General features: G+C 41.9%; 1 protein-coding gene across 3 annotated transcripts in view; it reads right to left on the bottom strand.

Moving 5' to 3' along the window:
- Positions 1–605: 605 nt before the first annotated feature.
- usp2a (ubiquitin specific peptidase 2a) overlaps positions 606–27268 on the bottom strand; it is a 39349-nt gene continuing 12686 nt past the window's right edge. The window contains exons 1-12 of one of the 3 annotated variants that reach the window (XM_071904086.2): positions 21380–21886; positions 10106–10156; positions 8344–8467; positions 7914–8025; positions 7527–7637; positions 6382–6446; positions 6110–6213; positions 5592–5672; positions 5364–5442; positions 4427–4531; positions 3944–4064; positions 606–2095 (exon numbers count right to left, since the gene is read on the bottom strand). In XM_071904086.2, coding sequence (XP_071760187.1) covers positions 2011–2095; positions 3944–4064; positions 4427–4531; positions 5364–5442; positions 5592–5672; positions 6110–6213; positions 6382–6446; positions 7527–7637; positions 7914–8025; positions 8344–8467; positions 10106–10156; positions 21380–21535 — 1194 coding nt within the window. In that variant the 5' untranslated portion in view covers positions 21536–21886 and the 3' untranslated portion in view covers positions 606–2010. Of the gene's footprint in view, positions 2096–3943; positions 4065–4426; positions 4532–5363; positions 5443–5591; positions 5673–6109; positions 6214–6381; positions 6447–7526; positions 7638–7913; positions 8026–8343; positions 8468–10105; positions 10157–21379; positions 21887–27268 lie in introns of those variants that run through there. The other 2 variants (XM_071904087.2, XM_071904085.2) reach the window with 2 other exon arrangements.

Genomic DNA, 27268 nt, shown 5'->3' with positions numbered 1-27268 from the left:
CACACTATGAGGCTGCAATGCGCGAACCACAGAAATAGGCCACGGATAATGGAGCGCCAGGAAGTAGGCCAGGCCACAACACTTCCATAATGTTTACTTAGAGATCCATTATAAGGAAATAGTGATGTTTATATGGTGTTAGAAACCTGATGAGAAAACCTGTTGAGCTCAGCATCATAATAAAATGTGTAGCTGTAGGTAGGGTTAGACCAGTGTGGCTTTTAAGGCCAATATGGATATTTTTGGATTGAAACATTAAGATTTAAATTTGATCATTTTCATGGCAAAAAGTTCCAAAATACAAGTATTTCAAGTATTCAGTGTTTCCCCCAGAATTTTATCAGTTTACAGTTTGGAAAAGCTAGAAAACAGCATAGATGGGACACTAAAACACTGAAACCCAGAAAATTAATAATAATAATAATAATAATATTAGCTTGATTAACAGTGGAGAGGAAAACTAATGATTTCTTACACCCTCAAATGTTCCCATTGCCTCTGGTCTGACCTAAACCTGCATAATCCAGTATAGATTCTCTATCATACAAAACTTCTGCTTCAGATGAATCAAAAAAGACAACACAGATTAAAAGTAAAACCACCGTTTTATAGAATTTATTTATTCATATATATATACACTCATGTGTTTGACTGCCACTGTTAAAAAGTGTGACTCTCATCACATTATCACCTGTAAGCATAAATAATAACTTTTTTTTCTCTCTTGAAACCTGTTAAATTAACCAACTGAAAACAGTTATGGGTCATTTTCAGCACCATTGAATAGTACATTCTCTATATTGCATCGGGATATAAAAATATACAGATATAGTGTTTTTTTTGTCATCTTTAAAACATTCTTTCCGTGTTGTTCAATGGCATGAAACAAGAGAGGAAGAAAAGACCTCATACCGAGGATGAGGATTGTTACCGTTATTATCATCTATATTATTAATCCTTAGCAGATCCGTACTGGATTGTCCATTCATTCATTCACAGCACTTTTAAAACATCAGTAGCAGCCACACGGGAGGGGGGGGGGAGAAAACAAATTAAATAAAACACGAGTTAGAGGTTGTCCTCCGAAACAAGTGACGCTCACAGTGCCACCGGCCTCCCGACCACCTTCGGAGGAAGAGAGAGAGAGGAAGAGAGAGAGAGAGGAAGAGGAAGATGAGTAGAGGAGACATGGGAGTGTTGTAACGCGGTGGAAGAGAAAGGCGGGAAAACCAAGCGGGCCGGTGGGTTGTGAGCGCTGTGTAACCAGAACCAGTCCTGCTGCCTTCGTACTCTGTTAAGCCCAGTTTATCCATAGTCCAAAGTGGTGGTGGTGGTGATGATGATGATGATGATACTGATGATGCTGATGATACTGGGGTAATACAAAACAAAAACAAAAATCCAAAGCGAAAAAAAAAAATTTCAAAAAATGCAACAAGTCTCTTATTCTTTTTAATGTTTTGAGGCGAACAAGATTAAGAAAAAACAAAGGCGCAGTCGGGATGAGAGTTCGGTTCGCAGTGCATAGAGAGGGACTTCTGAGATGGAGACGGATTCACCGGTCGGTCGGTCGGATGGGATTATTGCCCTGTGTCAGCCTCACACACACACACACACACACACACACACACACGCACGCGCACACACACAGACTGTAAACGCACACCTCCAGCCAGAATGAGCGAGACAACAAGAGTAGAAGAGAGAGACAGAGAGAGAGAGAGAGAAAGAGAAAGAGAGAAGGGCTGGGTTGATCAGATCAGGTTCCTGTGGTTTCCAGAAGGATTCACCTCTCTCGCTCCCCTCTGTAGAGAGAAGCAGCCGCCGGGGTTTGGTGTAAGTGTGTGTCTTTATGTGTGTGTGTGTGTGTGTGTGTGTGTGTGTGTGATGTACGTCCAAATACAAGTCCAAATGAGGCCTGGCTCCACCAACACTCTCCTTCTCCCCCTTCTCCATCCATCCGTCCGTCTGTCAGTGTGGTTGCCGTGGCCCGGTGTCCTCCAGGAGGCTTCACATCCGCGAGGAGGAGGCCAGCTCGTAGAACAAGACGTAGGCATCGCTGCTGCGCACTTGGCTGGAGGACATTGGCGTTACTCTGGAAAGAGTGAGAGAGAGAGAGAGAGAGAGAGAGAGAGAGAGAGAGAGAGAGAGAGAGAGAGAGAGAGAGAGAGAGAGAGAGATGAGGTGGCAGGTCAGTATGTTGCTGCAGTGAAAGTTGTGGTGAAGACAACGCAACTCTTGACCCTGATACTTGTCACTGTCGCTTGTATGGAGAGAATGTTACACCAAACTCCATGCAAAAATCTGCCCGTTTAATTAATGCTGCCTTGGTCTTATCAGTCTAAATCGCAAAGTGGGGCTGCAACAGAGAAGAGCGTCCCATCCCCACTAACTGAGATGCTGTAGATTCACCGTTTTTGACCAAATTAAATTCTGGTGTGTAGTACAGACACTTCACCCACAGGAATTGACAAATCTAAATTTAAGAGTGAAATCCAAAGCTGTCTCTTAAACAGCAGAGGGAGGGCGCTCCGTCCAGAGAAAGCTGGACGCTGATGTCATGTTAAATGATTTCTGGGTTTTGGAAGTCTTCAAAATTCAAACAGTTACCTCTCGCTGCCATTTGGGGCCACCAAAGTCACTTGGGTTGTATTTTTCCATGTAAAACTAAATCCATACATGTACTAACTGTATACGGGTGTGCAAAATATCTAGAACATCTGCTCCTTCCAATGAAACAGACTGACCAGGTGAAAGCTATCATCCCTTATTGAAGTACACTATTAAATCTCTTCAGTCGTGAATGGGAGGAGGTGGGTTTAAGAAGGATTTTGAGGATAGACAGAGACAGAAGGGGTATAACACTAATATTTTGTGTGGTCAGTGTATACAGGACATATAGTATGCAATGTATCCAGATGGAATATCAGACAAAACCACAAGTGAAGCAGAGTGCATAGTCATGTGAGGAAAGCCACGTTCTTTGCGGTTATGTTCTTATGGAAGCAGCAGTATGGTGATACTGGGCAACAACTATAGAGCAATTGATAGGGGAAATGCAGGAAACATGTATGGCAAAGGGCTAAGTCAGTGAGAGAGAGGAGAGAGAGAGAGAGAGAGAGAGAGAGAGAGAGAGAGAGAGAGAGAGAGAGAGAACTAGAGTGGTGTGTTATAAATGACTGCAGTGTAGCAGGGGAAGCCCTGGAGGGATGGAGGGAGAAACTCAACGCTCATAAGGCAGCAGAGGAGCTTAAAGAAAGAGAGGAGGATGATCACTTCTTCCCATTTTATTCCTCCTTTTCCTAGTCTGCCTCTGTTTTGCTTGCTTTAAAAGAAAGTCAAAATGACTTAATTGTGAAAATTGAAGTTTAAATATAAATCTTCATCTTAGCTTATTTTTCCACACAACTCCTAAAATCTCCTAAACTCTTCTTGCATGCAAATGACAAAACGGAGTAACAAACCTCCATCTATTAGTTTATATGGCTGCTGCCATATGGTGATGTATGGTGATATAGGTAAAACTTTTGATGATGGTAAGACAACACATGGCATTTTATGATAAATCACATTGTTGTATCAGCAGTGCTTCTATGTATGTATGTAATATGCTAACGTTATAGTATTCTCCATAGAGGAGATGAAAGCAGCTGATCAACTAGAGAGCCAGAGAGCTGAGATCACATTCAAATAAAGTGATCATTAATTAAGTCTATACAGTTTGTCATTGCCATGAATGCACCATGGGACAGTACAGAACCTGTACTTGTTTATTTTCCCCTCCTTCCTCTGTAGTTCTGCAGTCTTGCTTAGTAGGGACTTGTATGTATTTTCATGGAAGAGGAAGAAGGAATTTTTCTATGTCATATTGGGATTTTTTTTTTAACATGATGTGAGCTCCATTAATACACAGTGATTTTTTTGACTGGGTGTTCAAACGTACCTGGAGTCATTAAAGGTGTACCATTCTCCCGAGCTGGGGTTGCGACAGTAGGCTGTGTAGTGACCGCCCATAGTGGTGCCTGAGTGGTTGGACACTGCATATAGGTTGTACACTGCATTTACTGGGGCAGGACAGAAAGAAAGAAAGGCAGAAAGACAGAAAGAAACAAACACAGAAAGTCAAAACACAGTCAAATCCTGTAGCTACCATTTTGTTACCAACCCACTAGAGAACAGAGTTCAGCTGATATGGGTTTTGATGATATTTTTGGGTTGAAGTTGCTGATAGCCAATATTTTGTGCTGGTATTCAATATTAATCTAATATGGAATTCAATGTACAGTTTTCCCCACAAATGTATTCTAGTCAGGGTGGAACAATACTTTTTGTGCCAGTTCCCAAACCTTTAAAGACCTAGAACAAATTCATTTTCCATCCGTTTACAAACTGAGCTGCGTCTAGGAACCCTGAATTCAATACTTACTGCTGTTTTCGGAGGCGAATTCCCGCAGGTCAAGGTCCTTCATGGGGAAGTTGACAAATGTGGACAGTTTGCTGGTTCTACGGGCCTCAGAGAAGCGTTTCAGGTCTGGACAAGAAGGGAAGTCAAGGAACCACCAGTCTATCTGTACCCTTCGACAAAAACCCACGTTTAACATTGGAATTCATCTTCATTCATCTCAAGCGGCACGGGCCACTGAGGCTTGAAATTAGAGGTTGACCGACTTATTGATTTGACGAATTAATTAGGGCCGATTAGCGCTTTTATAAACAATCGGTAATGGGTGGATGTGAGTGCTGATTGCGGCTTATTATGCTCTACCGAGTTGAAAATAAATGACAGCGTTTCCTGGCTGTTTGCCGGAGCTGTCTCTCAATAATTGCTTGGAGCGCTTTTACTGTGTCAACTCCACATGGAAGTTTTGACTGGGAGTCAAGGCAGCCAGCATACAATAATTGAACTGTACTGAATCCTTCACTCTACGTGGACGTTTTGGACGTTTTTGTGACGTGACATTTCTGCAGTCCATTAGGAAATCACACAAAATGTTAATAACTCTATCAAGATAAAGATAAATAAGGAATCTAAATCAAATCATCACATCAGACATACACTCTCTTTTTCAAACAAGATTATCAAGAGTAGGTTTCTTTGTTTAGAGTGGATAACTTTAGGCCTATTGAGAAGATTGTAAGATAGATTAAGGTAAAAAATAGTACATAGGTCACCTTTAATTGATCTGCATGTTGCCTGCAGGTTTAGAAAATCCAGTATTTGAAAGATGATGTCATACTTTTCTGTGATTGACAACTTAATTGACACTATCTGGACTGTCCTGATTCACCTACCTGGCAGTCCTCTCCTAGCCTAAACTCACTTTATAATAATATAATGCAGCAATGTCCAGAGGAAAGGATACGTAGCACTAAGATCTTGGGGAACTTTTGTACTGTGAACTTCTTAGTGCATCTCCTCCTGGCTTTACACCTGTAGCATGTCTGTGGACAGAGGAACAACGAGGTTTAGTTGAATTATCGTTTACAAGCAGCCAGTTGGACAGCGTAAACTGTATTCCACAAATAAAAAGGTGTTTAAATTGACTTCAGGCGGGTTTACCCTCCGCTGCTTCCCTGTACAGGACACTCACCGGCTTCTCATCCCCGTCCAGGACGTCTTCTTTGGTGAAAAGCCGCATGCAGTCCATCAGACTAACCTCACCATAGCCCTTCTGAGCACAAACATAGATGCATTCACATTAGCATGCAAACAGGCAACCACACACACACACACACACACACACATACAGACAGCACAGACAGCACAGTGAGAGAACAGGAAGGACACAGAGATAGCTCATGTTAAGACAAATCAGCAGTGGGTACCTGGAGAAGATAACATGGACCTCACTATTCGTTAATCCTTACAGTGCTGCAAGTTCAAATCATCAAAAGATAACAAAGAAAGTCTCCCTGCACACAAAAAGTCACCTCTGTACCATTGATTGTGCTGACGTTTATGTCTTTTGACCTTCCGAGACATGTTTTGTATGCGTGACCAACATTCACCTGTCTATATTATATTTCCTTATAATAATCTGAGACGACCACATAGGACAGAGAGGGCGTGTTGTGGTGTGTGTGTGTGTGTGTGTGTGTGTTGACTAACCTTGGCGATAGGTAGAGAGAGATCCCAGAAGGGGTCGAAGACAGTGGAGCAGAAGCCACAGTGGCTGCAGGTCAGAGAGCTCTTCAGCTGGCCTACAAACAGGTCTGGAGGAGAGGGAAGGACAACACAATGAACGTGAATACTCATAAGCTCAGCAGTATGTACTTAGTATTTAGTATGAAAAATAAGAGAGAAGAAAAATCCTCTGGAATAATGTGTATCCATTTTAGAAAAACAAATGCCACCTGATTTTGAAGTGTGCTACTACTCACCGACTATCTTACTGTCTTCTCTCTCCAGGTATTTACTCCACATCTTCTTCCCTTTCTCCTCGTCCCTGGAGCACAGACCACAGATAGGACATTTGATTATGTTGAGGCATTTCTGCTTTATTAGACAATATACAGTGGAGAGTGATGGAAAAGATGAGAGAGAGAGAATGACATGCTGCAAAGGTCATGAGCTGGATTCAGACCCCTGATATCAGGACTATTGGGTATGCTGACGCTGTAGACTATTAGTCAGCTTTTCCAATTCAATAAATCAATGGAATCAGTCTTGACTTTATTCCCATTTCTCCCCTTTCACCCCATCTTGACATTATATGAAATAAACATATGACCTCTTGTTGCCACTTTCTCAGATAACCAGCCATCATTTAGAGGTCCTATTCTATTCTAAACATCTAAGTGGCAGATAAAATAGTGAAAGTGGCTGGTGAAATGTGCACTGTACCCTGTAAACATTCCCTGCCTTGAACCGTATTTTGAAGCTGGCAATACTTTATTTACATTTGCATTGTTTTGTAAAGATTAAGGCGAAGTGGACCTGTTTTCTGAGTAATGGTGGGATTGTGAAAGTTGGAGAGATTACCGCTGACCCTTTAACAGGCTACAGTTAGATAACCACAACTGATACACCAAATAATATCCAGGGATTGGGGCTTTAAGCTGATTTGTGCCCCAGAGGGGCAACAACTTCACACAGGTGGTGAAACTATCGCAAGCAGACTTAAAATGGGGCTAAACAATAAGTAAAAGAGTTAGTGATTCATCCTACCTCGGTCTAGGAATGTTTACATTTTAACTTAAACAGGGTTTCCACCATGACCCTGATGTAAAGTCCATGACTTTCCATAACTAAATTGGACATGTCCATGACTGGACACGTCCCAACACGTCCATGACTTAACAATTGGAAGATACATTCCGGTCTTCCCCACAGAATTGATCAAATTCCCTGTTTTTCCCGGTGTGGATACACCTCTCAAAATTCCATGGTAATCTAGAAGTTCCATGAACAGTGCGGACTCTGCCTATATAGAAACAGGTTTGCTGATCCTGACCACTGAGGAATGTCAGTGCAAACACAGGCCCAAATATACACAAACAAACACACACTCTGGCAGACGACTTACGGCAGGTGGTCGAAGTCCTCCATGGTGCCTCTCGGCCTGACGGTGACCCTGTTGACCTCGTTGTGCAGGCCGTCCAGGAGGAAGCGCAGGAACTCCTGGGCGTCCTGTTGGCTGTACGACACACACAGAATCAGTCAGGACAATATCAATTAAGTAATACTAATAATAATAAGTAATAACACTAATAAAATACACAGAGAATTACCTTTTCTACAGTCTGCCTTCCAAGCATATCTGGATACTTTCTGATCTCTAGTGGATTTTTACTCTTGCATTCATATTTGTCTCAGACTTCTGATAGCTCTCATGCACAAGCAAAGCTCAAAAGAGGCCTAACGCGCATGGCAGCTTATACAACTTTGAGTGAAAGGGAGGAACAAAGCTTACTTGTATCCCACGAATCTGGGAGCATATCTCTGGATCTGAGTTTTGAACTCGGACGGGCTGACGGCCTCACTGCTGGACGACGTCCACATAGTCTGGATCAGCTTGGCAAATTCTACAACACAACAGTGGAGATGAGATTTAAAATACAACATTTGGGTTGGTGATAAACTGTGTCAATTAAAACTACAATACATTAGCCTATTCTGGGACATTTAAAAGGCCTAAAAATTATCAAATTCATTCTCAATACTTTTCAAGACCTGCATAGGAGCAGCTATGCGTTACAGTTCCACTTGTTTCAGCAACAGATATCCCGAGCAAGGCAAATCCAACGCGCCCCAGGTAGAGAGGGAGTCAGCCTGCTACTTGCCGGCAGGTGTGAGGAGTGTTTGTTTCGTACTCTAGGGGGCCTGTGTGACACGTCTCTCACCTTCCATGAGGGCTGTGTTGGTGCGGCTGTTGTTGTTAAGGTCTCTGCGGTGCGAGTTGTGCAGGCAGTAGTCTCGCAGGTTGTGTGTGTTGCTGAGACACTGCAGGATACTGTTCATGAAACACTGCAGGGAGACAAACACACACACAAGCAGTTCACAGATGAAATGTCATCAAGTTCACAATGTAAGAGGACTCATCGCTCATTCACTGATCACTCACGACTGCTAGAAGAAATGTAACTATGTTGTTGTGGTTTAAAACATATATAGGCCCCCTTTACACCTTGCATTAACATGCATCGTGTGTTGTGTTGAGATATGATTTAGCTGGATCATATTTACACATGCGTTTCTGGTAAACACATTGAAATCAGATTAATTTTGCCACCAGCATCCTGACAATCCATTTTTGACAAGTATGTGACTATCAGAGCTGCCTGCCGCCTGGTTGATTTGCATGCGCTTCCTGGCTGGATCTACCACATTAAGCTAATTTCCATTTCCGTCCTTGTTACATGTAAATTAGAGACTCATTGCATTTACATTTTGTTGTTAATGTGGCCAAATACATCTCTGACCACCACTGGAGGATTACAGGATTCTTATACATTTCCAGACTTTTTCCAGTCCTTGGTTCCATTCGGAAGATTTTGGTAGTTGGGTAATATGATAGTCAACTAGGCCATATAAGATTACTCATCACAACAACCAATACCACAATGACAGTGGGTCTATAATTATGAAATGTGTAGTCATACATGTATTAAGACTGAACAATATTTTTCCAAACATCTCCGTACTTTTTGTGCAGTATCCAAACATTTAAAGACCTGGAAATGATCAAATTCATTCTCCGTACTTTTCAAGCGCAAGAACCATGATGTTAATACCAGGTATAAAGGGGCATCGTACACATGCACACACACGCCCTCAAAGACTACACTGTGTACACACTGCTACCATCACACGTGTCCGCATGTGACACGTGCGAGTTGGTAAGATCAGACCAGTTAGACAGAGAGAGAATGAGTCCTGCCTGGTCCATAGTTCAGCAGAGAGCAGCCAGAGCTCTCTGATTAGGTTACTGTACACACACTGACAGAAACACACACACACACACACACCGTTTATTTTAGGAGCGGTCCTTCTGCCTGTTGCCTGGCAAATACTCTGTACCACCATTCTCTCCTAAAAACTAATCACCTACCACACAACTCTGTGATGGATCGATTAGGGTTCGACCAATATGGGTTGTTGATGGCTGATACAGATACTGATACTAATTTTTATGCCAAAATTATTCAGTATTCAGTTGTTGCTATTCTAATTATTCTCAGCAGGGTGGAAAAGCCTCTGAGACAGCGTTTGGTCACTAAAACTCTCCACTGAAACCAAGTGAAACCCGGAAAATAATAATAATAATGATAACAATGCATACTTGTGTGGAATCAGATCAAAGTGTCTCATTAGAATCAATCCAGGTTCAACGCTTCCCACAGACAACCAGTGTAGTATTGATCAATACTACAATAAATATAATATAATAATCTAATCAAACAAATCACATCATATCCATCATATCAGAGGTGGACGACACTGACTGGCCAATATCAGATTTTTAATGAATATGTCAGCATATGTCAGTGTAACCCTCATTGGTATTCAGAGTGAGCTTTCCCCTCCACCAAAAATCAGTCCAGAATAAGATGTCATTATGAAGATGGATGGATAATTGTGTGTTTGTGTGGCTGCTGTACTCACAGTGTTTCCCAGATTCCTTAGTCCCACCAGGCCCTGGGCACTCTTTGAGTTCTGGAGGACAAAAGAAACAACATTTAGATGAAACATTAATGATCCCCCTGGGGAAACAGGACGACCAGGACAAAGATATGATCTACACAAATGCGTTGCTGTCTAGGAATGAGGGACAATAGGCTTTTCCTGGTAAGCATTCTCTTCAGCTCGCAGAGAATACCTTGTGTTGTTATGCTGCAGTCAGTTCCTCTCTTGGTAATTACTCCCAGATGACATAAATCTGCTCAATACCCTGAGATTACATGGAACGACTACACCATAAGGATTTTCTGCACATTAACCTTTACTCATACATAGGTCCTTATGCAAATTCTCAGGGCAAGAAACCACAAAAAACGCATAAATCTAAACATAATTTCAACCAAATTAAATGTTACAGGTGGCAAAATATGTTACAAACTTTACAATGGTAGAAAATGCTTTGCAGAGCTTGTGTCATCACTTGCTACGGTTGAATTTGATTACATAAGTTCAGCAGTTATATAATTGAGTAGCTACACGGGAAGAACTAACAAAGAGCAGATATGGGGGCGGATAAGGAGCGCACTTGTGCCCTTAACTAAGAAGCAGAGGCAGCAGATAATTATGCTTTGTAAAACACTAACTGTGCATAATAATTTTTTCATGCCATTCCAACATCATCATAATTCCAAGTTCATACGCTATCAAATGCCACGTCATATTTAATCATGTTTTAGGTATTTCTACTCTTTTCATACACTGTAGGTCTAACCACTGACATCAATCACTTGTTTCTTTTGCATTTCAACCAGAGAAATAATAATCACAATAATTATAACTAAATAAGAAAATAACAAATAAGAGAATAAAAACAAGCTAACTAGTGGCCAGTCAGACAGGCAAACAGGCCGGTAACCTGAGCTTGTATTTTCTAGGTAGAGGCAGAGAGCAGCTCTGTGAGGCTGGCAGCTCAGAACCAGTCACCTGATCTTAGTGGCAGTGGAAATGTATCTTGCCCCTATGCTCCCTGCTAGCCCTCACCTGTGGCATGGCTAGAGCATAGCCACAGAGTGTATGAAATGTTAGGACCACCATGATATAGGCTGAATCAAGGGTGAATCCTGGCAAAAGCTGTCATCGACTTCACTTCTCACATCCGCTTTGGGGATATGATGGTGGTTTACAAATGAGTTTTAAAGCCTTGAGACAGTTGGGACATTGTCCAAAAGGGGGGTGAAGCTCAATAATAGAAAGGTGGTTCTAATCATAATCGTTAATCGTACTCTCACTGTAAGACTAATTTTCAATCAAATTAAGGGGACAGTTCTGAAAATTTGATTTCAAATTGACTGATGTAACCCCAAGTCTTCATGTTCTGGGTGCTATAGCCTCTGAAAATAATGGAACCGAAGCACAATTAGCATGTAGGCCTACGTTTTAGAGAGGCTGGAAAGTAGCTCATGATGACTGAGTCCTGTGGTCAGCAGACTCACAACACCCTGGATGTGACCTGACAATGACCGCACTTCAAAAAGGATTCATTTATATACAGTGTGTATGAGTGTTAATATACTTGATGGCCTCACTGACCAAAGGAGCAGTAGGAGCGTAATAGCATCAGAAGGGGTTGGGGTTGGGGGTCCAAGACATTACACTGCAAAGAATATCCATCTTAGCAAGTGAACAAGTAAATGTGTATTCTTATATTTATTGAAATATGTGGAAAAATCTGCCAATGGGATGAGAAAACTTCACTTGTTAGCTTAAAAAACTGGCTAAGATGGATGTAATACTTTCTATAGTATGATTAAGCGACTGCAGTTCACAAGCATGACAGGAGTGTTGCTTGTCCAATTTAAATTTTACAACAGTTGTATTCCTTTATGAGGAAACCTGTGGCTCCAACTGTGGTAGAAAAGTTTTGTGCATTGACACATCAGCTAGCCAACAAAGCATTGGGTACAGACCTCCTCACACAATCCTCTCCCACCTCACTGAAATGATTTCTCTGGTCAGCCAGGTGAAATGAAAATAATAATAATAAAAATATATAGCTGTCAACAGCAGAAACCAAAGTGACCAGCGCTGTCCTGAGCTGTGGTGTTGGCCTTCTGGCAGCTCACATGGTAGGAAACGCGTTCATCTGTTCTAGTTTGTTCCATCACTAACGTGCGCCTCCAGCTTTTCTAGTTATAAGTACTGATTCAGGAAGGGCTTTGGCATTTTACTATTATATAAATAACATCTGCCATCTGTCTCTTATTCAGGAGAGAGAAAGAGAAGTTAGCGAGGGGAGAGGGAAAAAATCCAACAGTTTAATTAACTAGAGCTTATCTAAATCCTCCTTTCTCCAAATTCCACTGTGGTGAATAAAGCACTTTATTAGCCACTGCCAGAAAAACATTACAACTACAGAAACACATGCACTTCATGTCATGTGTCCAGCTTCAAACCGCTCCGTTATTAAGTTCATATTTATTTCCTGTCTGAGACATCCCCCTGACCTCTGATTGGTTAGTTCAAGAAGCAGGAAGCAGGACAAACCCTCTTTCTGGTCACCTCCAATTTTTTCCACAACACCCCCCTCCCCGTTGGAACGTGTCTGTCTGACTTTGCTGGACTCTGCTGAGTAATGCTATCGCTGGACCCAAAAATAGCTGCTTTTCTTTTAATAATGGCTGCCTGTCTGCTCGCGATTGGCTGATCCTCCAGCTTGCCTGGCTGACATCATGACAATGCAACGCCGTCCCGGCTGTGTCTCCGTGGCAACGCTATTTTTACTTTTTGATGGAGGCTAGAGGACATCATGACATCACAGTGACAGGGCTGAGCATGGAAGGAGTGTGTGTGACTCGGTGTGTGGTGTGTGTGTCCAATACAGAGTGAGAGTGAGAGAACAGGCGTGAGGCACAGGCAGTGAATGACTTGTTTTATCTTAGACTAGGGTAAGACTGATATTTTTATATTGAAGCTGCTGATACCCAAAATGTGCTGAGGTGCGGATATTCTAACTTTAAATTTTACGGTTTCATGACAGAAAATTAAAATACAATTATGTTTCACCCAGGATTTTATTCTTGTCAGGGTGGAAAAGCCTCTGAAACAGCATTGAGACCATCATGGGACACTAAAACTCTCCACTGAAAGTCAGACTAATAAAATTCTGTGTGAGTGAGGCAGGTTTCACTGCAGCTTTTACAGACTGTTGAGTAAAATCCTCCCACACCACACTGGAATGACTTCTCTGGTCAGACATCTGATATAGAAATAATAAAAACATATTCACTAGCTGTGGTCAGGGAGGAACCTCCATCATATCGGAGGTGAACGACATTGAATGGCTGATTTTACTGCAATATATCGGCCTAACACTACTTTGGACACAGTGTGCAAAATGCAAATCTAATGTATTTACTAATCATTTATGATAGCATGTACAACTTATACACCTCTTGTGTAGGCCTATTGTCTATTCATTTATAACAGACACTGTGTAAAACTCAATTATAATACAAGCCTGTTAAGCCTTTATTTATAAAACAGTGTGTGAAACAGGATTCTGTAATGTATGTGTGTGATGAAAAGCTTCTGTGAATCATTTGGCTCAAGCTCTGATCTCTGACTGTAGCATGACTATAATGGCGGCTAATTCGATTATGTGAATTCTGCTGTGATTCGCCTATATAAGCCATTTAAACAAGAGACCTCAAACCAGCATGTGTGTCGTTAAAAACGTGTGTTGAAAGTAAGGCAGAAAACATCACTAGTAATGACGCCGCTGCCTGCAACATGATCTATACACAGGTTGCAATATTCAAATAAATTCAAATGAAAGCAAAGTTGATGATTTAAAAGAGCACTAAATGTGCCAAGAGATAGTTGAGAGCCTGGATCCCATGACTCTGGTAGCACATGTTCCTGGGATTGAATCCCAGTTTTCTCTCCTGTCTAAACCTCACTACTTTCCCACAGGCTAAATAAAGAATTAAAACACTAAAAGTACAGAGAGTTTCATGTTTGCTTTTATGTGACTGTGAAAACACTTTGTCAACTGTCTTAAAAATGCTACACAAATAAAGTTCATTATTATTATTATTGTTTACCGGAATATTTTTGAGGCAAGGTAACCGTGCCATGAAAATTTGATAGCGGCCCATGTCTAACTGAAAGGTGCCAGCTCCAACTCTCAACTGTGTTGTATTCATTCCCTTTCCCATATTTAGATACTCATCATCTCATATTAGCTCCTTGTCCAAAACCTGGGCCTTGGCTCGCAGCCTGGAGGGGCACTAGTTCCTGGAAATCTCAAAACTGACCAACTCTTGGGAAAAAAAACAAAAGAAAAAGAACGGATCATCTGTTGGAGGCTTAGTGATAAAAGCCAACAGCACATACAGAGGCAGAAGGTAATCATCCTGAGAGGAGCCACTAGTTGATCAGTCATCATAGATCACTTATTAGCCACTGGCTATTCAAAACACCCCTCCACGTGCCATCCATCCATCCCTCTGGAGTCCAATCCCCCAGGAGTATTAAACAATAAAAACAGATGAATAGCATTTGGTCTAATAGTTAACTACCTCTTTGCCTTACCTAACACTCATAAATCGGTTAATTACTCTAATTTGTACACTTGCAGTTGATGAATCTGGCAGTAAAATAAACTAACTGGACAGCAGAAAGGTTTCATTAAAGTGTCAGAAGAGAGGAGAGGAGAGGAAAAGGAAGAGGAAGAAGAAGAGGAAGAGGAGAGGAGAGGAGAGGAGAGGAGAGGAGAGGAGAGGAGAGGAGAGGAGAGGAGAAAATGTAACAGTCACATGAGGGAACATACATGCCCTGTTCATATTTCTAGCCCATCCATGTGAGGAGACTGATACATACTGTACACAAAAGGAACAGCCCAGGGGGGGAAAACCTCCTTACAAATGCTCTATTCATAAATGTCAGAGGCAACTAGTAAGCAACTTTTGAAATCCTACTCCTCCTAGGCTAAAAAGCATCACGAAGAGGGGGGGGGGGGGGGGGGGGCTGCATTAAAAACCATTCCAGAGACCAGGTTTAACTGGGTCTACTTCTTAAAGCCTGGAATCAGAGACAGAGGAAATGCCCCTTTGGCATGTACCCAGCCTGGTGGAGGTAATATCTGTCCATCCACTGTGCTCAATTAATTCAATGATCTGGGAGTGCTGGCCTGAGGGAGGGAGGGAGGGAGGGAGGGAGGGTAGCGTGGAAGCAGAGGAAATGGGTCAGAGCAAGGTGAGGAGGCTGGAAGAAATGAATAGTCACCGATTCTGGCCTTGCTTGCCTGGGTGAGCGGAGGGGAAAACAGAGGAAGACAACATTGAACTAATGAATAAGAGTAAGCGAGAGAGAGAGAAAGAAAGACAAAGAGGGAGAGGGCCAGATAGGGTTCCTGCACTTTTCCATGACAAAACAATATTGTCTGGGTCTACAGTATGTACCAGGTCTCCATCTCCAAAAGTCACTTTGGGAATTAAATAATCAGGAAATGTGTTTATTTCGGTTATTATTTCTTCAAAATTGTACCCGGATCTACCATATGTCAAAAAAAATGATTCCAAAACATTTTAAATAGATGAACCAAAGATGGCTTTGGAGCACTTGTAGACTTTAGGCAGACAGTCTCTCGATTAAGGTTTGAGTGAATCCATACATTGATCCAAAATCAGCTGCTGGACTGGTGATTTGGTGGACAGTCCAACAGGCAGGCCAATGAGGGCAATGAGGGCATGGGCCAAATGGCTAGAATGTGCTAAGAGATGTACGATCTACGACAGAGTTAGTTTAATTGGTCATGTTACACGAGGTCAGGGGATTTTGCCTTTTCTCGTAGATCTTAGAAGCATAGAGCACCTCTGTACCTTATGCTGTATAATAAGCTCATAGGACAAAAGTTCAGCCTGCTACTGGATGAACTTTGGTCCACAGCAGGGAGATAAAGCTGTCGAGCACGCTTACTGTGTTTACATCAAGCATAATCTAAGGAATCTAAGTCTAAGGAGTGATTGCCATGCTTTCCTTTTGTGTCGGACATCAGCCAACGCTGTGAAAAGATAATTGCCCCAAGGACAGACACAAATGACTATGAACCATGGTTGGTAAATGTTGGCTGTGGCTGGTAAGCTATGCTGCATTCCCGTCATATGGGATTCACCATCGGAACGACTTGACGTTTGAGGCAACAACTTGGAAGTGTTCATGCATTTGAACGCGTTTGAAGCCATCAAATGCCATGATTGCTGTTTTCTTGGTTGCTCCTGATCACCTTTTTTCACACTTATCACACTTAACACACATGCACTTACTGAGTGACATTTGAGTTCATGTTTTAAATTGCAAGTAGTTGTGTCCTGCCATGGCATTTTAAGAGTTGTGATAACAAAACGATGAATATTGTTCATTCTGTTGGCTTTATTGGAAATTAATATATCATTCCTTACACTTGACTACAGGTATTCCCTTGTTGGAGAAATTGACATCCATCTGCAAAGTTCCCAAGTAGTATTCATCATCTGAAAGCTGAGTTGAATGGTATTTTCTGGTAGTATTTACTACCTGAAAGCTGACGTGAATGGTATAAGCAAGAAGCTTGTATCTACCATCTTTCCCATATGACATGAATCCAGAATGTTATGCTACTCTACACTTTGGCAGCTGACTCACTATCATTTGAAAGTCCTATTCTATTAAAAACCCAATTGGCAAAATTTCTGGAAATGGGTTATGAATTTTGGGATGTGCCCATCGCTGGGGCCTGTGGGCAAAAATGTTTCTTTCCTGCCTGAACTGAACTGAAGTTAACATTAGACCTAATCTTTCCAAGAAAAGACTACTTCAAACAACCTACTGTACAAGTGCTGCTGCAGAAGCTCCTGAGTAATCCAAACCCTCTGGAGACTGGAGGTGGTTTAGGAAAATAACAAGCTCAGAGCACTGGTGATGTAGCCTAATGAAATCCCAGTTGGAAGCTTATTCAGAAATATGAAATGAGCACACACGTGCATTCTGGAAATCTTTACAATCCACTATTACGTTTACATACGTTTCACTGCATACATGAACAAGGGAAATCCAAAAATAGGCCAATCAACTGAAGGTATTTTTACATCAATGCCTTTGTTGCTCATTATGCCTGTGAATTTACACAATTTCCACCTCTCTACAACTCATTTGGTAGCATGGTGTTCTGAAATGATAAAATGTTTTCAGATTCTTTTAAAGTAAGTCCACACTACTTAGGAAATTGAAGAAGGAGCATATGTGCAACTCGGATTTCAAAGTAGGGATGGCATTGTCAGTTATTTTCACAGTTCATGTATCTAAATTTCCTGTCCTGTCCTGTGCTCTTAAATGTTTCAATTTATGAATAGGTGATGCTTGGAAAAACAGTCCTGGAGGTAAACTGGTTAGTTTGGAGTAGGGTTTGACTAATATGTGTTTTTGAAGGCTGATACCAATACTGACATTTTTAGATTGAGGCTGCCAATATATGTATATTTTGTGCCAATATTTACATTTGACCATTATCATGCCAAAAATTCCCAAAATTACAACGATTCAGTGAGTCCCACCAGAATGTTATTCTTGTCAGGGTGAAAAAGCCTCTGTATCAGCATAATAATAACAATACATATTCATGCATACTTGTGTCGAATCCGATCAAAATGTTGCATTAGAACCGATTCAGGTTAAGGTCTTCCCATAGACAACCAGTGTAGTATTGATCAATTCTACAATAAATATGTAATCAATCAAACTGCATCATATCTATCATATCAGAGGTGGACGCAGTGAACGGCTAATATCAACTTGCTGTATTGGCAAACCAATATATTGCTCTAACCCTTTGGGAGTTCTAACAATGCTGTTAAACCAAGTAATAACATCCATGTTCAAGTTACAAGTGTCTGCCAGCCTGATGCTTCACTACCATGCCACCCAACAGCTAAGCGACAACAAATGCCACTCTCTCCTCTCCCCATGTGTCTAGGGCAGTAAACTAAACGTCACGCTATCAGCAGCAGGATGTCTAGGTCCACCTGGCAGTGCAGAATACCGACCACTGATTGGCTGGCAAGCCAGTGTGTGAGAGAGCAGGAGAACAGTTTGTTCTGACCTTCTCTCTCTCTCTCTCTATTTGGCAGCTCATCATAAACAATCTCTCTCTCTCTCCCTCTCTCTCTAGGAGCTACCACTTCTGCTACTGTCAAGCACTTTCTCCCATGTGAACAGAAGTGACACATTCGTTCACACATAGGTGGGCGCACACACAGATACACACACACACACACACACAGCGTTGGCAAGAACCCTTGACAGGGAAAGAGAGACAATCTATTTATTTCTCCCACTAAAAAACGCAGAGGGATGAGATCAGTCACTGGCGCTTGTTGTGACAGTGTCAGGTGACGTGAAGCCACAGCTCATCTCTCTCTCTCACACACTCACACACACATACATGCACATAAGTACATAGCGAGATCTCCTTACTGAGAAAAATAGCTATCTTTCTGAGAAATATAAATAAATATAGCGTATGATACGCGAATTGGCCCCTTGGTCGCGTTTCAATACATCCGAGAAGACACTCTTCGGGGATCGTCTTCACCCACTGGGAGTATCCAGCAAAAATGTTTAGATAACAGCCAGCAAGAATGGGATGATAAAGCAATACACAGGCCTCTTATGTAACAGCACTGTTATTCTTCACACCATATAAAGTCCACTGTCATGAATATCTCTACTGGATGGAAAAGGACTCACTCCCACAATGCTAGAAATGGTAACTGTTAGCCAGCAGGGTTTTGTTTACATCACACTGAAGCCTGGGGCCCTAGGCCTACGTTTAATCACAAGACACTACATCGGAATAACACATCATGAACATATACTGATGTGTCAAATGAATAGCCTTCACCTCAGAACTGTTGGAGTATCAATACTACACATGCTATCCTGGCATGATAGGCCTATTGCCATGTTACTCCCACTGAAATGAAACCAATGCGGTACAGTAGATATTCTATTCTACTATGGACCAAACATGAGACTGGTAAGGATGCCGCTGTAGAAAGCACAACCTTTAACCTTACAGCTGTCAATGCTAGTAGGCAATAAGCCAGCTGTGCAGAAACATCTGCATGTACACAGACACACATACACACAAATTCTCCCGTGCACACTCGCACAGACATTTCTCTCTCACACAAATTCATGCAAACACACGCACACACACACTACGTCACGCTGTGGTCCAGGAAGGAAGGAGCAGAGGAAGGAGGAGGAGGAGGAGGAGGAGGAGAGGAGCAGGTGGAGAGTGACAACAAAACATAGAGTGTGCCAAGCTGCCAGGCCTGGCCAGCACTTAAGTGTATTCTAATGCGATTTCTCATTACATAACAGAAGCTGGCACACAGCTGCTCCGCTCCGCTCTGTAGCTGGGGAAGATGCACACACACACACACATACATATAATGGCAGCAGCAGGACTTTGGTCATCACAACTCAAAGTCACCAAGCCTTCCTCCTCTAAAATCATGAAGAATACAACTTATAAGTAGGGCTTGTAAAATTTCAGCTTCATACAACAAACCCTGCCTAGTTATATTTATGTCACACTTGAAAGCTCTGTTTACCTGTATAGGGGTAAAGATATTAATGACAGCTTTAAAACTTATTAGGCAACTGATGTGTTCTTTAAGTATTCAGATGGCTAAACCAAGTCTCTCTCATAGCCACTCAGAGTAACTGCAACAAGGCTCCATGTTAACCACTGGACCCACAAACCACAGCCACTTCCATCCCATCAGCACTCTGAATAGGGTTAGACCGATATATCGGTTCGATGAAATTTGTCTTTTATTAAAAGTCAGATATCTGTCAGTCATTGTCGTCCACCTCTGGTATGATGGAGGTTCCTCCCTGACCACAGCTGGTGACTGTTTCTTTTTATTATTATTATTTTTATTTCAGACTTATGACTCAAGAAATCATTCAGTTTGGTGTGGGAGGATTTTACTCAATATCTTCAGGGTGTCAGTCTGTCAAACCTGTAGTGAAACCTGCCTCACAATTTGGGAACATTTTTGGGGGTATGGAAAATGTAAAATTTAAAGATTCTAAATATCAGTGCAAAATATTGGCCAATGGCAGCTTCAATCAAAAAATACTGGTATTGGTATTGCCTTCAAAAGCTCATATGGGTCTAACCCTACTCTAAATGGAGCATTGCCTTGAGTGGCCAATGATTTTTCTGTACATCATGTACTCAGACCCACATTTACAGTGTAGATGTGGATATGGTCATATGGAAACAGCCAGAGGCAACATACATATCCTAGATATTCCAGAGCATACCAGTTTAAGAGAAGGCTATTAAAAGCCAGTTATTTCTTTATTTACTTTCCTTATATGGGGCAATACATAACAGAGCGGTATGGTAAGAGCAACTGTCCTAGTGGTTTAGTGTATGAGAGGGATTAAATGGTGGTTATATAACTAGTGACCTGCCAGCGCAGGCCCGCTGATCCTGGCACAGCGCAGTACAGCGGCTTAACGGAGCGGCTTACCGCTGGAATGACTCACTTCAACGTTTAACTGACACCATCGACCTTTTATAAACTACATTATATTGTCAGCATAAATCTGCGTTCTCTTTGCAGTGACAAAAAATGGTCTGTAACGGAATGATACCTCCCGTACAAAGTCTGTTGCCGTTATCCTCTTTCTTCCTCTCTCATGTGGAGAGAAAGTCACGCCAAGGTCCATTCAAAAATCTGGCAATTTAATGCTCTTTTGCTTATGGCCAAACACATATACCTCGGAGAAGATGATTTAGAAACTTTTATATATCGTGAGGATGTCCTGGTACATTCGGCATAATATGACACACTAAGCAGCACTTTACTTACATTTTTTTTTTTAACTTTTAATATTGGTTCTCACTGCTCGCTACCGCCCACCGCGATGTATTTTGTGGTGGCAGAAGATGGTAGGAACAGACGCACCAATTCTAAAGGTAGAGATTTTATTTGAATACGTGCTGCTTGGTAGATCATATGTATGCCGCATTTACCAGTGGAAACCAATGATTTAGAAACGCTCTTAAAGCTCTGCCCTACAATGTTTGCAGCTTTGCCAATAAGCAATAAATCATTAAATTGATAGATTTTAGGATAGAGATTGGCGTGACGTTCTCTCCAGAAACAAACAACGGGACGTAACGGGCGCCGCTCTTACCTTGGCTTGGTTTATGAGAAGCCCTACGAAGGTTGACACCAGCACCGAGCCGGACATGCTGCCTTTCCTCCGCATCTCCTGCTTCAGAAACGGGAACGCGGCGGCCGGCGGCTCCTCAGGTACGGTCACAGTGTAGGACTGTCGCATGCTCGGCATGCTGGCGGAGGATGAAGCCGGTTACCGGTGCGAGCTATTCAGACGCCTAGGATGATTTTCTGAGCTGCGCTGCTCTTTGGGTTATTGAGTTGATCTCTGCTGCGAGAGCTTGAATGAAATATACAGGCGTTTGACTCTCAGTTGTTGATCCGTTCTCTGCTCGTTGCCATTCATTCATCTAACGGTACCAACCGTACAAATCACGATGAATAGAGGACCTGTGGCGCTCCCTTTAAATTATTCTACAGGATATACTAACCCTGGTAATAAAGCAAAGATAAAAAACGAATAAAACGACCTAAAGACTAATTGCTGTATCATTCTATGCAGGTATAATCAACGCGCGCATCCAGTTAATAATGTGAACAGCAATAAATGGATATTGTCTTCCCATTCCGTTTTACAGGGCTGAAGACCCGCCCCTCCCGGCTCGGTAAAGTCAGCCTACAACAAACGTCAGCCACCGCCTCCGGCCGTGTTCTCTACGTCAGACAGAGAGAGTCCATCCATCCACTTTCTCCTGGGAATAATCTGAAGGACTAATGGCGCACTCCAAGGAGAGCACTCATCTCCATAATGGCCATGATAGGAGACTAACCTAAATAGTCCACAGTACAATGAAACAGGTGGGAAAAGCACTACAGTGTATGACAGGAGGATGAATGTGACAGTAGTGACAGTAGTCAGGAGTGTCCTCATGAATCCCCAGCAGAACAAGGAATAGCTACATTTCACTCAAGTTTAATACACTGTCCTCATTAGAGAATGTATAAGAATGACTATTGCAATCCTAGGGTTCACTCACATCACTATTGTCTCCCCAAGTGTAGACAGTTAAGTCAATACTAAATCAACAACAAAAAATCTCCCATGTGGGGGTGCCTGGGACAAAATCTGATCAAATGGGGGTCTGTGGCCTAATGATGTGACTAAACTATGGCAAAGTCCATGCATTTAATATCATTCACCACCAAAACTTCCAAATCCACCGGGGAAGTTTGAGCGCTAGATTTGGGCCTGTAGGATTAGTGAAAAATAACAAGAGGCCCCGCTGGAAGAAAACAGCACCAGTGGCAACAGCTGAAATGCAAGATTCACTTTTGAGAAACACAAAGATGACTTGTTTACAAGGTTCTCTTCTCATGGTTAGGACAAGCTCATCTCTCTTTCTCTAAATATATCTAGATCATCGCTAGAACCCTTGGATGCACAATTTGAAAAACACATGGCTGTTGTTGCATCAGTGTTTTTCAATGTCATCGCCTGACACATAACATCCCAACGTAAAATGTACACGCAAACAAAAGTGTGATTCAATTTGACTGAGCACAGCAGCACATGGCGATGTGCTGTTGCATGTTCCATTTTAGTAAATGAGGATTATATTTCGACACCCTGGATAGTCCAAAATAGAGCAGCTGTTTGCCAAGAGAAGGGATTGTTGAGGAAATATCAGGCCTAGCATGCTGTAGCACTGCTGGTGGTTACACAAGACTGTTGATTATAAGCACCTAATGGCTGATGAAGGTCTTGATGACAGAGTTTTTATCTTTTTTTTTGTAATAAAAAAGTTTTCAAAGTGTTCCACTAAAGCCATCAATTTACTTAAAGCAATTTGAATCATTGCTGAAACAAAAGCCATCGTTCCTGTTTCCTTATATTGGGGATAATGTTGGTTCCACTGCCACTGACCATGTCATGCAACATGCATTTGTGTACTTGTCTTACAGAGCAAGTATGCTACATTGCACAGTTGGCTTAAAGCAGAAGAACCTATTGCACCAAACACGGCATTTGTGTGGGAGATATTTCATCTGAACTGATGTGTACCGGGGAAAAAGTGCAACATGTCCCCAGCAGCAATCTTATGACCCAGGCTCAAGCATGTGTACACAACAAATAGCTAAGGAACGCATTCCACCACCAGGCTGAGTATGTGTACGTATGTGTGTGTGTGTCTGACTCTCTAAATCCTTGAGGTGGAAAACTACAAAGTCAGAAAGAGCAAAGAGTAGATGTTTGTATTCTGATATCTGAGGCAAAGAGCTGAGCAGTAGTCTAGTATAAAAAAAATAAAAAAAAATGGGACAAAAGCAATCTCCCAGCCATGTTATCTAGGAGAAGTCAGAGAGTGCAAATACCTAGGGATAGCTGTTCCACTCTGTAAGTTAAAATAGACACATTGGGCTGACAATCTCTTCACGAAAGTGTTTTAAATTTAACCAAGGTGCCATACATTGTTTTGGATGGCAATTAAAACAGTTCCTCATTGATAACAGTCCTAAGCCGTTAGCCAACATTCCTGCAAGGAACATAAGATTCTTCTACTCGCTAACATCAGTGCTGACATGATCTCTGTCAAGATATGCGGGAGAGTCACTGTTCCAGAACAGAATAAAACCTTCTGTACAGTCACTGTAGCATTGGAGCTCAGATACCGTAACAGTTGGCTATGCTCATCTAATGCTGGCTTTCTTTTTGAACTCTTTGAGATAGAGAGGGAGGAACACGTAGGCATATAGTATCACAGAAAGTAGGAGCTGGGATGGGAATAATACCTAAGGTGAATGTAGGCGTAGGACTACAGAATTAGATAGGGATGCACCAATATTTTTCCACTGTCAATACTGATTCTCTGAGTACTACATATAAAGGTGCAATCACCATGCATGTTTGGAGCAGATATTTGAACTCTGGAGCATTTTCTCCTTTAGTTCGGTTCATTTGGTCAGGTGAGAACAATGCCATTCAAACTCTGATGGCAAATAACCACACCGCAATGCTCTCAGTCCTCTTCCAAGCAAACTGTGGTGTAGTTCATTCAGAGTGAGAACATAATTGACAGTTTACCAAAACTATGTCCAATAAACAAGCTACTTGTGAGTCCATGTGACTTTTGTTTACAAGCCCTGGTTAGCTTGTAATTAGGCAGTGTGAATGTAAGTGAACCAAAAATGCAACAAAGTGAACTTTTCCACTGTGGTTTGGACCGAAGAAAACCAACTGTAGGTGTGATTACATCCTAAGTGTTGTCTGCCATAGAGTACCACTCCAATCCATTAATTTAATGAACACACAATACAAACTTAGACAGCACAAATACCCTTCTGTGTGAAAAGAATACTGAGTCACCTTGCGTTGAAATGAGGTCAAGATCAATATTGATGCATCCCTAGAATTGGTTCTTCAGTTATTGACATCAGCTGTGAATAGTGTGATGTTGAACTAGCTGTCATGAATGACATGCCACATGCTGACCCACAGAGTGATACAATCCAAACAGACCCGCAATAACCGCTTACAGCAGAGCTGAGCTGCTAAAGTACCGGCCCTTATTTTCCAAAGAACACAGCAAAGCTCCAACTCATACCAGACAGATTTTTTTTTTAATCAAACCATAAGCTGTCTGACCAAGGTGGCAACCCTAACAAGGAGTTAGACGGCCTAAAAATATTGCTGACTCAACAGAAGTCTAGACACAAAGCAACAACAGAATGACTTGAGGCAAACCCGAGACAAATTTCTCCCAGGCGTGTCACCCTGGCACTGCTGAAATGGGCATAACAAGAACAGGGGCCGTCATTTGTGAAAGAGTGAGTGAAAGTGTAAAGTAGAGTAAATCTTTAAGTGTGTCAATGTCTTTACAAAGAGCTGGCTCCAAATTTAGAACAAGGGAACACTTAACATGACCTCCAGTTTATAACACATTCATATTACCTGAAGAAAACCTAATAACATCAAACATGGCACAGTTCAACTAAAAAGCTATCTTACGCGTTATGACAATTTGAAAGGCTTCTGCATTGGCTATCTAGCTAAGTTAGCAAAATGTCTTGTCAGAGTCTATAGTTAGTATGCTATGTGACTAAACGTAGCTATTATAAGACACTGCAACAGCTACCTGACCACAAGTTAGTAAACTAACAGTAGCTAAGAAAGTGGTGATGAATAAAAAAGCCCAATACCTACTCTAAATACTTTCATATGCTAGGTGAAGTCATAGCTAAGCATACGTCATAAGGCTTTTTTCTCAAAAATGTCCTAATGAGGAGTGCCATTTTGTCTGATTTGAATATTCTGTAAGAGAAAACTGGAAAAGCAAGGATGATGATGATGGTGATGGCTATGAGAAGAGATTCTTGTAAACTAGCTTGCCTTACTAATAAACATGGCACAGGATGAACATGACCACCAGGCACCAGCAGCTGCTATTTTTGTGTTGTAAGCTACTAAGAAACCACCAGGATTGTGTTTACCTTACTTTGCCAAAGCTATTTCAAGAGACCCTGCCACATTGCCATAAGTGAGTTTGAACATCCACATTACAACAACAGCAGAAAGCTAGCGTTTACTTTGTAAGTCATCCTCTCACACTGATATGACCACTCCATTACACTTGTATATGGATCAGTTATGAGCTTCAGCGTTAATGGGAAAAAAAATCAGAAAAGAAAAAATTCACCACTAGTTTGAGATTCTACATATTAAGACTGGAATGAAAGTGAGACGTTTGTATAAATATGAGAAAGCTTGTGTAACATCTTTGGCTGTGACACAGCAGAGAGAGTCAGCACTCGATCACGGATCAAGCTTGAGCTGCAACACCCCCACTGGACTGCATTCAATATAACTTTGGGAGGAGAATCGGGAGCTGGTGGGAGGCAAGAGATGAGCAAACTGAGGTGGAGAGATGTGTAGTTGTTGATACACCAAACAAGGAGAACAATGATTAGAGAGCTGGAGTTCGGGTTGAGAAATAGGTTTCGGAGAGCTGTGTGTAATAGAGGTGCCCTGCTGGGAGGGAAGGGGGATCCATGTAATATGAGATTCTCTCCTCTCAAACCTGAACTCCAAGAAAACAAAACACAACTCGAGTGTGTTGCCTGAGCATGGCTGATATAAAATGACATGATGGGAGATCAGGTAGAGGTCACAGGGGCTGTCATTCTGACTTTCATCAGCCATTAGGTCATTCCGGACATTTCCCTTCATCATTCGCACTTTGAGGCACTAACCACACTGCTTGTGATTGCATGACCGAGGGAGGGACAGGACACATCACACACCAACTACATATCATCATCACATTCTAGTGGTTTCCAATGGGTCAGCCAAACTACAACGCCACACACATATCTGTATTTACATGAACATATGTAGGCCAGAACATGCACAACCAAGCATACACACCCACAACCTCGATAAGCATCGTTCTCTTGTATGAAGAGAACGTTTACATCAAACTCCATTAAGAATTCTGGCAGTTAAATGTTGGCTTGCTCATCAACAAATATACACACCTGGTGCAAAACGACTTAAGACCTTTAACAAATGGTTAGGCGCCACTCTTCCAATTCAGCATGCATCCAATACACCAAGTAGCACTTATTTCAATAAAATGTTGGCATGACGTTCTCTCCATGTGAGAAACCGGCATATATTACCGGTACAAACCGGTATATACGTATGCACGACTGAACGATATGCACACATAACATTCCTTGTAGTGTAATGTTCAACTGAGGACCCTCACTAAAGCTGATTTCTGCAGACTCGGTTAGCAGCTTTATAGGCCCAGACCCAGCCCTGGGGGCAGAGAGGGTGATTAAACCTGACTGAAGTGACAGAGGCCTGGGGTTAATTAACACTACGAATACTCCAACTGGTGACATCCAATTAATACTCTCCACCTCTCACTCCCTGGCTGATGGATAGGTGTTGATTACTTGACAG

This window comes from Centroberyx gerrardi, chromosome 6 (assembly GCF_048128805.1).
Source record: "Centroberyx gerrardi isolate f3 chromosome 6, fCenGer3.hap1.cur.20231027, whole genome shotgun sequence".
NCBI classification, from domain to species: domain Eukaryota; kingdom Metazoa; phylum Chordata; class Actinopteri; order Beryciformes; family Berycidae; genus Centroberyx; species Centroberyx gerrardi.
Note: the sequence above shows the minus strand (reverse complement) of the source record. Positions and strands in the feature narration are given on the sequence as shown.